At 37.5% G+C, this 14460-nt stretch overlaps 1 protein-coding gene across 4 annotated transcripts in view; it reads left to right on the top strand.

The window, feature by feature from the left end:
- Positions 1–14460, top strand: part of GAS2 (growth arrest specific 2) — a 93407-nt gene that overhangs the window by 15057 nt on the left and 63890 nt on the right. For all 4 annotated transcript variants that reach the window (XM_064426200.1, XM_064426202.1, XM_064426201.1 and 1 more), the window contains exon 3: positions 2542–2666. In XM_064426200.1, the coding sequence (XP_064282270.1) occupies positions 2542–2666 (125 nt within the window). The remainder of the gene's footprint in view (positions 1–2541; positions 2667–14460) is intronic.

The raw sequence follows: 14460 nt of genomic DNA, 5'->3' as shown, positions 1-14460 counted from the left end.
AATATGTCAGCGTGTCTGTTTTAGCAAAGAAATGCCACCTTATGAAGCCATAAAATACAGTGAACTGAAAGCTGACACCTAATATACTTTTCATTGGAGACAGATGTTCAATGCAAAACTCATTCTTTCAGATTTCATAAAGGCAAATAGAACTCAAATAATCCAGTTTAGTGTACAATATGCAGTGACCAAACTGCTAATGCAATTCAGCACTTAAAATAATATAAATATATTGTTAAGTAGCAGAAGAAGATGACCAATTTTTTTTATATCTTTGTAAAAAGAAAATATCCTTAATAAGTTTTAAGGGCTTTATTACATTCCATTATTATGAAATTATGCATCTATAAATCATAGGACAGAAGAGATATGTAGAACATGGGGGGGGGGTTGGTTTGTTTTTGTGAAAAAATTATGTGTTGCAAATCAAAATAAAAATTTTTAGTCTGATAAAGATACTTGAAATAATTTTTTTAGAAGAGAAGGAGTGTATTATAAAAAGTAATACTCAAGCAGTTCCTGAAGCATGGTTATTTTTAAAATTTGGCATTCTAGTGGATTTAGAGCATTTTATAAAAATGCTGATGGGGAAAATGGGAAAATATGTAGGCTAGAATGGTGGCAAAGTCTTTTGAGATGCTGAGCTGCTCAGGTTTTTTTTAATGTTTGGGCTATTATAGTTTCATTTCTGGCTTCATTTAATCTGGAGATATGGCAAAAATATTATCTGTTAGGCATATGCTAACTCTGCATGTCTGCAGTGCTACTGCTGCTCTTTTGCCTGGAGAAGTCATTTATGCATACAGGAGCTATAAAGTGGGCTACATGGCAAATAGAATTAAGTGGGAATAAAAAAAAAAGGAAAATGTTCATGTTAAAAGGATATTTCTGAATTAAAATGTGTTAGGAAAAAAACAAGTTTAGCTTCAATGAAAAACGAAGTGAGCTGTATCTGAAGATGCTTTGCTGCAACCATCTTTATTGTTTTTATCTTAACTTACCAAACTGAAAAGACTCACGTTTTTGGATTTTGCCCAAAGGATGCTAAGGTATCTCAAAGTTTTCAGTCAAGGGCCTAGAGAAATCAGCTTTCCTATAGCATTTTTAATATCATACTGCTTTATAATGCTGTTATCTTCAGTATTGTGACATGGAGTATCAGGTTACAACGTATCAGCAAGAAGTTCAGCACTAATGCATATACTTCATTTTTGTTACTTTTGAATGTTATTTTTCCCCCTCTCTTCTTAGCAAAAAGATATGGGAAAGCTTTACTTTTCCTATTTTGTTTGATAAAAAGTTGCAGTGAACCTGTTCCAAACAGATTAATATTTTCAGTTTCCAGACCTCTCATGGAAGTAGAAGTGGACTTGGATGGGATGAGGAACCAGTCTCGCTTCAGTTTTTAAATATTTTTCTTTTTTCTTTTTTGGTACATTAGACTATTGTTGCTAATGCATGCTGTGTAACAGCTTATGAAAAATGAGCTAGTAGTGTTATTTCCTAAATGGCATATTTAAATACTGGAGGGAAAAAATGCTGTCATAATTGGAAGAACAAGAATTATTCCTTGATGCTCTCTTGATATGAGTGGAAGTTAAAAGGGCTGAAAAATACAGTGGCTTGCCAATGTAGTGTCCAAAGTAAAGGGAAATTTTTCAGTAGAAATGTGAAAATAAAAAACCTTCGATAGGAAATAGGAATATTTTTACTGAAAATTATGTTAAGATCCTAGAAGTTTAGTCTAGCATGGTAAATAATTCCCTTCCCATCTGGGGTCAGCGCGCAATCACATCGTGGAACATGTGATCCCCTCTTCCAGAGGGATGTAATTACATTGTTCTGCGAGGTTGTCTGGCCTGCTGTAGAAGAGAGGACATTTCCTGGCAGCTGAAGTATTGTCATATAGCATGATATGAGAATTGATATAGTTTAAAAGCAGAGTATTTTAGGTTTGTTCTTTTAGTGAAAATTTTGATCTGTGTGGCAAGTAGATATATAACATGAAATTTTACTCTCCCTTGTTTTGTTATGTACCTAACTTGACTTCTGAAAAAGAACATTCGGAGGAGCACGGCAGTCACTGTCTTGTTTACTTCTTGCAGGATCAAAACTTAAGAGTCTACTAAAAATATACCACCCTTTCCTTTTGGACATTGTTTTCTACTTCTGTTACAAAATCAACTCTTAGCAATTCATGCTATAACTACACATGCATACTGGTGTAAACCATTTTCCTGCTGTACTCTCTCTTTTAATACGTTATGTTAAAAACACTGGATCTTCATAAGTATAGTGAAATACATGGGGTTGGATATGCTAGAACTGTTTTTCAAATATCACATGCCTTCCCAAAGAAAGCATGGGATTCTTTTCCTAATTTGCTGTATATCTACCAGTAAAGTAGTACTGAGGTTATTCATAAAGTATTCCAAGTAATGCAAGTTTTTTTTTTCAGTATTTTTTTGTTTTTATTTCTCTTTTTACACAAATGTACCATTGCATGCTTTCTGACATGTTAACTTTCTGTTTGATGTTCAGGTAGAGAAATAACAGCAGAAACCTTTATGGAGAAATTGGATAATGGTGCCTTGCTTTGCCGGTTAGCTGAGACCCTGCAGGAGAAATTTAAAGAAAACAGCTTTGATGCAAACAAGCCTGGCAAAGTAAGTGTTGGTCAACACTCTAGCATTTAATATCAGTATCTGATGTATCTGACCATTTTGGTACTGAGGGTTTTTTAAACCTTTTAAAAGTTAAGAGGTTTTATGTGTGGAGATTCTGCAAATGGGTGGGGAGGTAATTGCTCTGTGTAGAAAAATTGCAATATGTAATTGATGGAAATAATGTTTATTTGGTATTTATTTAAGTGTCTATGCAAAACAAAAAGTACTTGTAATATGTGGAGAATAAGAATAAACCAGATCTAGCAGTGGGATGTGGTAGGCAATAGCGAAAATGTGATCCTTGTATTTATTTTATATTAAGTAGCTGTGGGAGGTGTCTTCTCCTCTAAGAACAATTCTAGGGAGACCAATAATGAAACTCTATAGTTAGTTTTGGTACCTAGAGTTTAAGGATTTGGTGTGCTGGGAGGGGTTTCAGTAAAGAGTCTAAGGAGTTATATGGAAAATGTGAAGCTTAGAAGATAATTAGGAATTTTGGAAGGATCCATTTAAGGATTTGTTTGAACACAACCTTGCTCTAATTTAAACTATTCTCATGGGACAATCTTACTGGGAAACTTTCAAGAGTGTAGCAAGTTCATTGGAGAAGTAGAATTAAATGGTTGACACGTTAACACATTCAGTGTGAAACTGTTCTTATTTTTTCTGGTTGCATTCAGGTACATCATACTTGAAAGCTAAAACGAGCAAATAAAGAACAGGTAAAAAAGAGGTTAAGAACAGAAATCATATAGCATTTTCTGCTCTCGATGTTTCATAACTTGTGTGTAGCAGAAATTAGGGCATGGCATAAATTTTATCAGCTGGTCTGAGAACTGACAGTCTTGTGTTGGTTGCACCTGTGTAATTATTGGTTCCAAGTTCATAATTGTTGTTGTAGAAGAAATTTTCTTTCATATTTCCTAGTTTGAATTATAATCAGGTCTTCCTTAGTAGAAGTATTGGGTGGCTTTGGAGTTCCTCTTCATGATATAGTCTGGCTTGTCTTCATCTAAGTGTCATGGTAGTTTTCAAGTGAGAAAACACATAGGACAGTCTTCTTGATTGAGCCTAGGAACTAGCTAGGTAGAAGGAAGAGTTACTTGTACTGTTTTTTGTGTTCTAAGTTACATTAGAAGGCAATGACACATTTGCAGTCCCATATGTGGTCATTATTTAGATTTGTTGGTCTTTATTTATCAGGCTGGTACAACTGACAATGCATTTAAAGGGAAAAAATCTACCTCATTACTGTTTTCTCAGTGTATGTTATTTCATACTTAGTAAGAATTCAAATAAATTGCAGAATAACAGATTTGTGTCATTGTATACTATTAGGGAGCTATTCATCCTTTCAGATTTTAATTCCCTGTATAGCACTCTTGGGCAATCTGACTTTGTAGTACCAAGAACATTTATGAAGAGATAATATTGTATGAAATTTAGCATAGAAAGAATTCCACAATCCTCCCCTGAATAATTTTTATGCATTTCATTAATAATATATGTGGAACTTTGAAGCCATTTGACCCTTGCTCTGCACAGGATAACAGAAACATGTTCTTTCACTGAGGTACCCTGATGGCTTCACTGGCAGCTGGGAGAAGCTACTGATTTCTATTGAGTTCAGCCTCTGTCAAAATAAATAGCAGACTTTGCTATCCCTATATGTAACTTTGAATTTTTCTAGATAGAAGCAGTTGATATAAAACGAGTCAGGAGGATCAGTTGATTGCTGCACCAGCTTGCATCTGAGTGAGGAAGTCGTGATGGTTAATGGAGGGCGTGTGTGTCATCTTAACTGAGGCCTTCCACAAGCTGGTCTGTTTTCATAAGCAGTTTTACCTTCTGTGTGAACTTGTTCCTATGGAAAAGCTTAATATAATATTTTGGGGTTAGTTTTGTCTTAAAGAAAGATGATATATCCTGCCCTGATTGATATGTAGTACTGATCATGAATTCATTGTGAAGCTCTTTGGGGCTGCTAGTTAAGCCACAATAGCAACAGATTTAAGAAGACATTAAAAGCTAATATTACATGCACTGACTCCTCAGTTTTTTGCCATAATTCCCTAAATTCATATTGCAATACTCTACAAAATAGCAGGTTAAATCCTGTTGCTTCTGATTTAATAGCTTGTGCAATAAGTTGCAAGTCAATGTCAGTTTGCAGTTTGTTTGTTAACTGAACTGTATCATTCCCTTTCTTCTTAGTGAGCATTGGCCTTCCTTCAGATTTTAGGAATCCCCTAGGCCAGCATCAGCTATTTTGAATGTGGAGTAAATGGAGAAAACAGATGTCAAAGGAGTTCCCAAAATATTGTGTTTTCCAAATCTGGAAGGAAGATTGTCTTGCTGATATCAACACTTCCTTCTTTTGTCATGTGGAAACACTTGTGGATACTGGGGACATTTTCAAAATACATAGGAAACTACTGGTAATGTGACTTTGGGGATAGAGCTTTAAGAGACTGAAGAGGAGATTAAATGGATTGTGGTGAAGATCTAGTCTTTTTTCCTTAAGAGTGAGAGGCAGGCAAAAAAGGCATAACTTTTTATGCATGAAGGAAATAATGGAGTTTATTTTTATGAGTGAGTGGATAGGTTAGGATGCTTGAGTGTAGAAAGAGGAGCATGCGATGCAAACTTGCAAAATCAGGAATGGTGTGGTATGATGTGGTAAATGGTCAGTTTCTATACAAAAACTATGGGACATAGAGGGAAGCTGGTGAAAGCCAAACAAGAAAAAGGGGGACCTTGTTTACATACAAGTTGGAAAATTCTTGTCAAGGAGTTTTTAAATTGAGTAAATTTAAAAGTAAATACTGAATTAGGTATTGGAAGAGAGATCTTTTGGAAGGCTGCTTGCACAGAAACCCCACCCAGAGGAGGAAGTCCCTATAGCTGAAATGTATTAGAACTTGAGAAAGCAGAAGGGTCACTCATAGGTTCTGTATGTTATTGTTTCCTGGGGATGAATACCCTGCTAGTTGTGCCAGTGGACAAAGGGAAATCAATCACAAGAGTCAAACTTCAAAGAAATGAAAATTATATTTGGATTTTTTGTTTCTGTAGAAAGCCTTTTTAGGACTGAATCCCTGTATCTAAAAATACCACCTGGGCCACACTCCACTTTGATATTTGTTTTTCAGGAGAGTGATGTTGGCAGCCTCTGGTGCTGTTTAGGCAGCCTCTGCATGTTGCTATTGTGAGCCTAATGCCATAATAAGCACCTTTGGATATCATAATAGGTACTCTGTGCCTTCCATGATTCTACCTTCTTAGCTGTTTGATTGGTTAATATTCAGTAAGAAGATACTAAAAGCATTTCAGTTTCTAAAGAGGAAGCATTTAAAAATTCTTCATTTCAGAAGATGTTGAGTCCCAGGATTTTTTTGCAAATCCCAGAGGACAATGTTCTTCATTGTTAAGCAGTTAAACCATGCTTCAAAACCTGATAATTCTGAAAGCATTGATGTTGTATCTGATCCTTTGCTACAAGCAGACAAAATTTTTGAGTCTTAGATTAAAATGGATTTTTTAAACTGGGAGTGCAGTGTGACTATATAAGGTATTTTCTAAGTAATTTTTTTTCTCTTTCTGGAGATTTTTAGAGTAATATATCTTATAATGTCTATTTTTAAAATACAAGGAAATGACTAGCAGCAATCTTAATAAATGCTCAAGATTTGTATAGTAGTAGGTTGTTGAAACTACCTGTACTGGTGTTAATGGAGTACTTTCTTGAAACTACAGGCTTATTATTATAGCAGCAGCTATTCAATGAGAGTAATTAATGTTGCACTATGCCATTTTGTAATTTTCTCCCATTGACTTGCATTTCTTCTCCATGGTCTCCTGTCAGTATTTTACTTTTCCTGACAGATAGTTAATTTGAGAATTTCACAGCTGTACAAATAAATCCAGAGCATCAAGACATGTGCAGTATGCACAAAGCCCACATTTGATGTAGTTTGGCTTAGTTTAGTAAGACCAGTAATAAAGATTTTAAAAAAAAACATAAATAAACTGTGTTAATTGTTGTTACCGTTTTTGTCGGCAAGGCACGGTACTATGCCCACCATCCTTGAAGCTGCTGATATATTTACAAACACTCCACTTAAAACAATGTTTTCATGAAGGAGGTTGAAGGTGAATTATCTTTGAGAGTCATGTTATGCATTTTAAGAATTACAATTTAAAGAATCTGTACCAATTATTCAGAATTAGATCTGGAATCTGGATCTTGCTCTTAGACCCCAGATGGACAAGCTGAAAGTCTGATCTAATCAGCATGGTGGTTTTATTTATACTGTAGGCTTCAGTTTCTCAAGATTATCTGTGTCCTATAGATGGGATGAATGGATGGTATTCTGTAAACTTGGTGCCTTGAGCCTGTCTGCCGGTGTAAAGAGACATCAGCTGCATCAGTGATGTCAGGTTCAGGTCCCCGCTGTAAATTAGAAATCTGACTCTCCAGTTGAGAATTTCATGAATAGGGCTGCATCAATTGTTAGGCTATGGACAGATCCTTTATGGTCTGGAGCAGCAATTTGCTTTTCTGCACACTTGTACTTTCTGGACTTATTTTGTGATAAAAGCTCATGCAGCCAACTTCTAATCATATGCATGATAGATATGACTCTCAATTACTTGGGAGGATTAAAAAACTACAGCAGTGTCTTTTTGAGTATTAATCTTTCTAGTGGCAGACTGATGTGGATGTGAGAGGGAAAGGATTATCTTGCAAAATGATTGACAGTGCTGACCCATCTAGAAGGAATAATTTCCACAAGACTGTAAAGCTGCTTGCTGGAGAGCTCTTTGTGTGTTTCTCAGATGTGTCGATAGCTTGCTCATTCAAGTGGGTTGCTAACAGGTTTCTTGCAGATATTGTAGGATTTGTCTGCAATAGGTCACATGCACAAACCTTCTATGCCTCAGCAAATGCTCCTACAACTAAAGTTTATGCTTACAGGAGGATTGCAGGTACGATAGTTGGTGTTGCTCATCAGACTAGGAAAGCATATTTCTGAACAATTCCAGGATATTATGTGTTTGTCTGCTTGGCATGTTCCAGGTGAATACATTGAAGAGCTACTTAAAAAGGTTTTAAATGCACTTCAAGCCATGCACTGTGTTGGAAGCAGAGCTATACAATCCTGGAGGCAGCACCAAGACATTCTGTGTCTCTGGATTGTTCTTCTCTTTGATACTTGTCCTTGGGAAGGCATGGTTTGTTCCCTTGTTTGGCTGAAGAACAGTGTATGTGAACTGGTCTTGCTCTTTTCAGTGGTTCTCCCGCATACCCCTCTCTCTGCTCCTGTTTAACATTGCAGAAATAACAAGAATTTGCATCACAAGCTAATTGTCAGGGAAAAAGCAGAGCAGATTTAAGTATTTAGCTACTTGGTAGCTCCATCTTTGGAAAATATGACTCGAACTGCAAATCAGGTCATGAGGACCACATTTTGATTTCTAATAATATAATTTAACAAGAGAAAACCAAGGTTTTTTTCCAGAGATTTTTAATTAACTCTGACTTTGTATGGAATGGTAATACTTAAACACTTCGTAAAATTTATATTAGACCTGGATTTTTTCATAACATTTCTGCCATTACTTTAATACATGTATTAAAGATAGGGATGGCATATTTTCTGAGAGACATTTATAAACAGTCATTTTTAGATTTGCTGGATTTTGCCTCTTATATGAAATGCATTGTAATGGTCCTACTACTTATTTTGTTAAGTGTTTAAAGCAAACTGTAGACATCTTTGTAACAGATCTTTCTCTTTGGCTTTTTATTTAGACTTCTAGGAATAATCTGGAACAGAAATGTAACAGACTTGCATGGAAATTACCTTATAACTTGAGAAAACAACAAAGTTTAGACCAACTGTCCTTAGTTTACTGTGCAGTTCTTAAGTCTAAGTTTGTGGTAGCAGTTCTCTGGGAGTAATGAATAAGAAAGATCTACAGAATTTGATGCAATTACCAATAGTGACTCCTGAACCAAGATAAGCCAAAATTTCTGAAGCAATGGGAGTGGTAAACATAAGTAATGACTGCAATGCAGAAGAAGAAAACAAAGTCCCTTTGAGGCACAGACATCAATTTATAGCTACCATAATTATGTTTAATTTGTTTATTTAAATAAATATTCAAATTTGTGTTTGTTTATGTAAATCAGCCCCAAATGCTTAAAGTATGCAGTAAAGCTTTGCTTTTAACTTGAGGCTGATTTAAGGCTGATTTTGGAACTTTTTTGTATGGATAAACACTCCACCATGTTTTTCAAATCATGAAAGTTTTTAAGTTCTGCACCTGTTTAGAATTCCCTGGGCTCTAGCAGTTTCCTTGTGTTTTTTAATTTAAAAGCTTACAGAAATTCAGATTCTTTATCATAAAAACAAAGATGCAGTTTTTTCTCAAAAATTAGCATCCAGAGCTTTGGAGCATCAGATTTACCTGCAGTGAGGTACATGCTAAATTTAGCATGAGGTACATGCTAAATTCTTCCTGAATGTTTTCAGCATCTGCATGAAAATTTCATCTTTGTTAAACATCAGAAAATTCAGAAAGCAAACAGATAAAGCATCTCAAAAAATTCTGTATTTCTTTAGACCGTCTAAATATTTCAGAGTCTTCCTTGACACTTGCCTCATGGCAAGTGTCACCATTTGGAACTAATCTTACAGGAAAGAGCTGGAAAACCCTCACCTTGTCTTGCACTTCAGAAGATCAGAAAATGTGAGATTGCTCATTGGGAGAAAACCAGGTGGAAGAGGAGGTATAATGGTAATACAGCTGTACATCCACCATTATCAAGGATTTTGAATAGCTTTTTGCATTTGTTATTTAGATGGACAGTGAAAGGCTATTCACTGTAATTCCATAGACCAAAGTAATATGTTGTTTGACCACACTGTCAGTGAAATTATGAAAACTTTTTTCAGTAAGAAATTTTAGAACCTGTAATATGTTTTGATGAACAACCATTTCATTAGCATTTTTTTTTTGAAGCATTTTCCTTAGCTTGGGTTCTTCTGGAATAATTAAGGGATAAAGTTCTTGAAGGAGAGAGTAGGGGTAGGGGGAAAAAGGAAGAGGAGCCTCCAGAATCAAAGATCGCGTCTTCATAGAAGTATGATCAAGGCTCCTTTATTGTTAGGTTCAGGGTACATTTATATGGTTCCAGGGTTCAAGCGACACGGGGAAGTATCTGATTGGTTAACAAAGCACTTATACATAAAACAAAGACTATTTCTTGAACATGTCTTGGTCGTGTAGCTCAGCTTGTCAGCAATATCAGCAGAACATCTTCTCATCCTCTGTTAGAATCTTCAGACCATGTTCTTTCACATCCTCTTCCCTGGGATGCAGTTGGCAAACTTTCTCCTGCTGGCTGTCCAAGGGCAGCATGCTTCTAAATCCACGGAATGTCCATTGTTTTTTGTCTGCAGGGTTGTGCACATAGGCCACAGTGTCTGCCCAAAATGCTCTCTAACATTTCCCCTCTTTTCTTTTTGCACAACCCAAGCTTACATGCCAAGTCAAATTACAATATTCTTTATATATTCTATTAAGTAACAATTAATGTGATTTACGTGTTATTTACTAAGTATTAGTATACTATAAGTATGTTTGTTAATATGTGTTAGAATAGCAGTTTCCCACAGCATGCTTGACATCTAAGCCTTATTTTGATACAAAGCTCAATCCTTCTTTGTTGCATCTTTTTGAGGACAGTACCTGGGCTATCTTGTTCTATGCAAGCCCGGTACATGGTCTTCAAAGTAACTCTCTAATCTGCAGACCTGGTTTGTCCAATTCCTGAAGAAGAATATCTTGGCCTTGCTCAGCTAAGAATCTTTCTATACTTCTTTCATTTTCTTTTTGAACAACCCAGGCTCGTTTAACAATTGATTCTACACTCTTTTTCATACACATAAGAATGCAACAAAGAACAAAAAGCACATCAAAAACAACAAGAAAACGAAGTCCTTCTGTCAAAAAGGTTTTCAACCAGACAGTAATTCCCAGATCCTTGAGCCATTTGTCAAATGGGTTTTCAACAACAGTGAATTTCTTCATGTTATTTTGCAACTCAGCAAAAGGTGAATGGACTCAGAATGATCAGAAAGATTCATACAGCACATTCCCTCAAAATCTTCACAGCCACGTCCTTGTGCTAATAACAAAAAATCAATGGCTGCTCGATTTTGTAGTGCAGCATGTCGTAAACTATCAACATCAGTGGTGAGCTCATCTAGCACTCTAGAGGTAATGTTAATTTATTTTCCTGTCCAACAGGCTAATTGTCTTAGTTGGGTGGGGGCTTTGGCAGAAGCAACTTGTGGTGAAAAGAGTGAAGCTACAATAACAGAGGGTCGTTCCCAGAATTCAACATTGGCCTTACACTCAGATCCTAATTGTTCTACACTGCGCCGGGTACGCTCAAATTTGTGACCTGTATTGGTCATTTGATGGATAGTAGGGGCAAACAATGTCAGCTTACCAAGATAGCAGGGTCCTCCTTGTGCTTTTGCAGGTATGGCAGGCCAAGCTTGATCTCTGCAGATGAGGAAAACTCCTGGGGGCAACATTTTTGCTTTTGCTGCTGCCTTACCATACCATGGAAGAAGCCAAAGCCAATTGTTACAGTAACCAGCAGTATTATAATACCAGGGGGACCCAGGGGCAATCCAAGTACTATCATTTTTGGCTTATGAAGTCTGATTTTACCTGAGACAATATTTTTTTCGTAAAATCCCAAAACTAAACAATAATTTCCTGGTATAGACCCTAAGATACCAAGCTCTTGAGGTTCCAAGCCTGTAACATTCAGCCCTTGAGCAATTTTAACTGCTCGAAACCCTAAGAAGTAGTTGGAATTTATTTTATTTGTTGTCCAAAGCCCAAATTCTTTCATCTGGTTTAGAGGGACTCCAATTAGACAGGTATGAAATGGATTGTAAGGGGTAGTTAATGACAAACAGAATGGATCTTGTCCTGTTTTGGCCCAAGTAACCCAAACATTTTTCCCTTCAGGGAGAGTATAAATTGGTAAAGTGCTGGGAATGCTCAGTAGCAATATCAATGCCCAGGGTGCAGGATCTCTTAGATGACATTCTTGGCATCTAATTTCAAGGATCTGGGTCCTATCTGCCTGTTGTACCTGCTGGATGGCTCTCTTCAGGGCACAAATGGTCATACACTCATAAAGATTATCAACACTTCCAAAATGGTCAACAGATGGGTCAGGGGTTTGATAAATGGTCACATAAACTACCATTTTCATCAATATAATGACTAATACGATCAAATATTTGTGAACACCCACCACATTTAAGTGTAAGCACTAAATGCTTTCTGCAATAATCACAATATCGCCTACTGTTTGCAAAGCAAATAGGATTTCGTTCCCAAATTCCACCTGGTTTATGTTCTTTTACTATATTTACTACTAGATGTCTGGAATTTTGATCTCCTTTACGACTTCTCTAATTAATTATATAATTGCTTGTTGTCACTGCTCGGAAAAGATTTGTGGGTCTTGTGGGCCAGAGCTGGTGCTGGGTGAGTCCATTAACTTGGTACCCACAATGGTCTGTGACCTGTGGAGACACAACTCGTGCATCTGCCCAGGTAATGTCAGACTGTCTTTTTAAAGCTTTAGCAGATTGATGAAACATTTCATGAGTTTCTCTGGCCATAACAAACGAGTTAACAGGTGCAGGAAGCACTGCACTAACTAAAGAGTCAGCTACTGCGTTGCCTTCTCCTAATCCTCTTGGTGCAATGGCTTCTTATATGGATAATGCAGCAAAGCTGAGTTCTAATCTTCAAAGCTCTTTGAATCTGCAAAAACAGTTCTCCAGGTCTTTGATTTTTAGGAAGCTTGATCACAGCATCTTCAACGCGCTGTGCCACTCCCATGGCATATTGACAGTCTGACACTACATTCAGAGGTGTATTTGACCATTTTGACAAGGGCCAAGCAATTGCAGCGAATTCCAGTGTTTGCAGTGAATCTGCTTCATTTTCATAGAGCAGGTGTCTTTGCCACTGATCGTTTTGTTTCCATAGACACACAGCTTTTTTGCTTTTCTTACCAGCATCAGTGAAAGCAGTGATAACTTAACTGGTTGCCTCACCACTTTAGGTTGTTCCAGCCAGAGAGAAAGTGCAAACGTCTATCTGATGGCATTGTATTCAAAATTTTACCAGAGTAACCTAGTAATGCTATTTGAAGTGGGTCAGAATGATGCATCATCTGTTCAAAATCTACTGATTTGATGGGCAGGCTAATCCACGCAGGTTCCTGGCCACTAACATCCTTGCATCTGTGCTTACCCTTTTGGATTAGATAACTGATCACTTCTGGTTTTTGCCAAATACTTTTTGGGGTGGTGAATGGAGGAAAAAGCCATTCTGGGAGGGCAATTTTTTCAATTTTTTGAATCTGTGTCTGCTTGGCACATTCATCAGGGACGATTTTTGTCTGTTTGGCACATTCAGGGGGAATTCCCCCCTTTTCTTTTTGCCAAGCAGACCATTGCATCAGCAGAGCAAAGGGATGGCTTGTATTACAGATCAGAAGGCCAATTACTTCTGACTCTAATTTACGATCTGCAAAGGAAGCAACAATGATTTGTCCAACTGTTTCTAGAGCCTTTTGATGCTCAGTGGACCATGTGACAGGTTGTCGTGGGTCAGTACCTCGCAGAAGAGGCATGAAAGGTGCAAGCTGTTGATTTGTGATGCCAGCTATGTTGCGTACCCATTGTAAATCTCCAACTAACTTTTGGACATCGTTCAGTGTTTTGATATTTGTGGTGAGAGACAGTTTTTGTGCTTGGATTGTAGCCTTAGTGACTACCCACCCTAAATACTTCCAAGGTGACTCTTGTTGGATTTTTTCAGGGGCAATTACCAAACCTGCTGAAGCAAGTTGTTGTTGCAAAAAATGGATAACATTGTTTGTAATAGGGTCTTTCTGACAAAGCAAAATATCGTCCATGTAGTGATAAATCAGGGTGTTAGGTAGCTGTTGCCTGACTGGTTGGACTCTCCAGGATATGTACAGCTGACACATTGTGGGGGGCCATCTATTTCCTTGTGGAAGCACTGTCCACTCATACCTGACAGCAGGTGTGGCTTTATTGATAGAGGGTAAAGTAAAAGCAAATCTCACTGTATCTTCAGGTTGCAAGGGAATAGTGAATAAACAATCTTTCAGATCAATCACTAAAATGTCCCAGTCTTGTGGTAGCATCATAGGCAAAGGCATTCCAGGCTGCAAAGCTCCCATGGGCCACATCTGATCATTGACCTTGCGAAGATCATGCAGAAGACGCCATTTCCCTGATTTCTTGAGGATCACAAATATAGGAGTGTTCCAGGGGCTGATAGAAGATTTGATGTGTCCAGCTTTCAGCTGTTCATCAACTAACTGATGTGCAATGTGCAGCCGTTCTTCTGAAAGGGGCCACTGCTCTACCCACACAGGTTCATCAGTCTCCATTGAATGTGCGGGATAGGCGGCTGCTCAGCAGTGACCTTTAGCACAAAAACTGCGACTGAGGAATGTTCAAAGTTGCTCCCACTTGAGAAAGAACATCACGACCAACCGGGCCTCCTAAGTTGCCAGGCAGTGGCATGACGTATGGTCTTGCAGTGATGCACTGGCCTTCAGGAAGTGCCAGCTGTACAGCAGTGAGGCTTTGTTGTGGTGCCATGCCACCTCCAACTCCTTGTACAGTATCAATGGCATTCACCAAGGGCC

Source organism: Passer domesticus, chromosome 6 (genome assembly GCF_036417665.1).
Source record: "Passer domesticus isolate bPasDom1 chromosome 6, bPasDom1.hap1, whole genome shotgun sequence".
Classification (NCBI taxonomy): domain Eukaryota; kingdom Metazoa; phylum Chordata; class Aves; order Passeriformes; family Passeridae; genus Passer; species Passer domesticus.
This window is presented reverse-complemented; position numbering and strand designations above follow the sequence as displayed.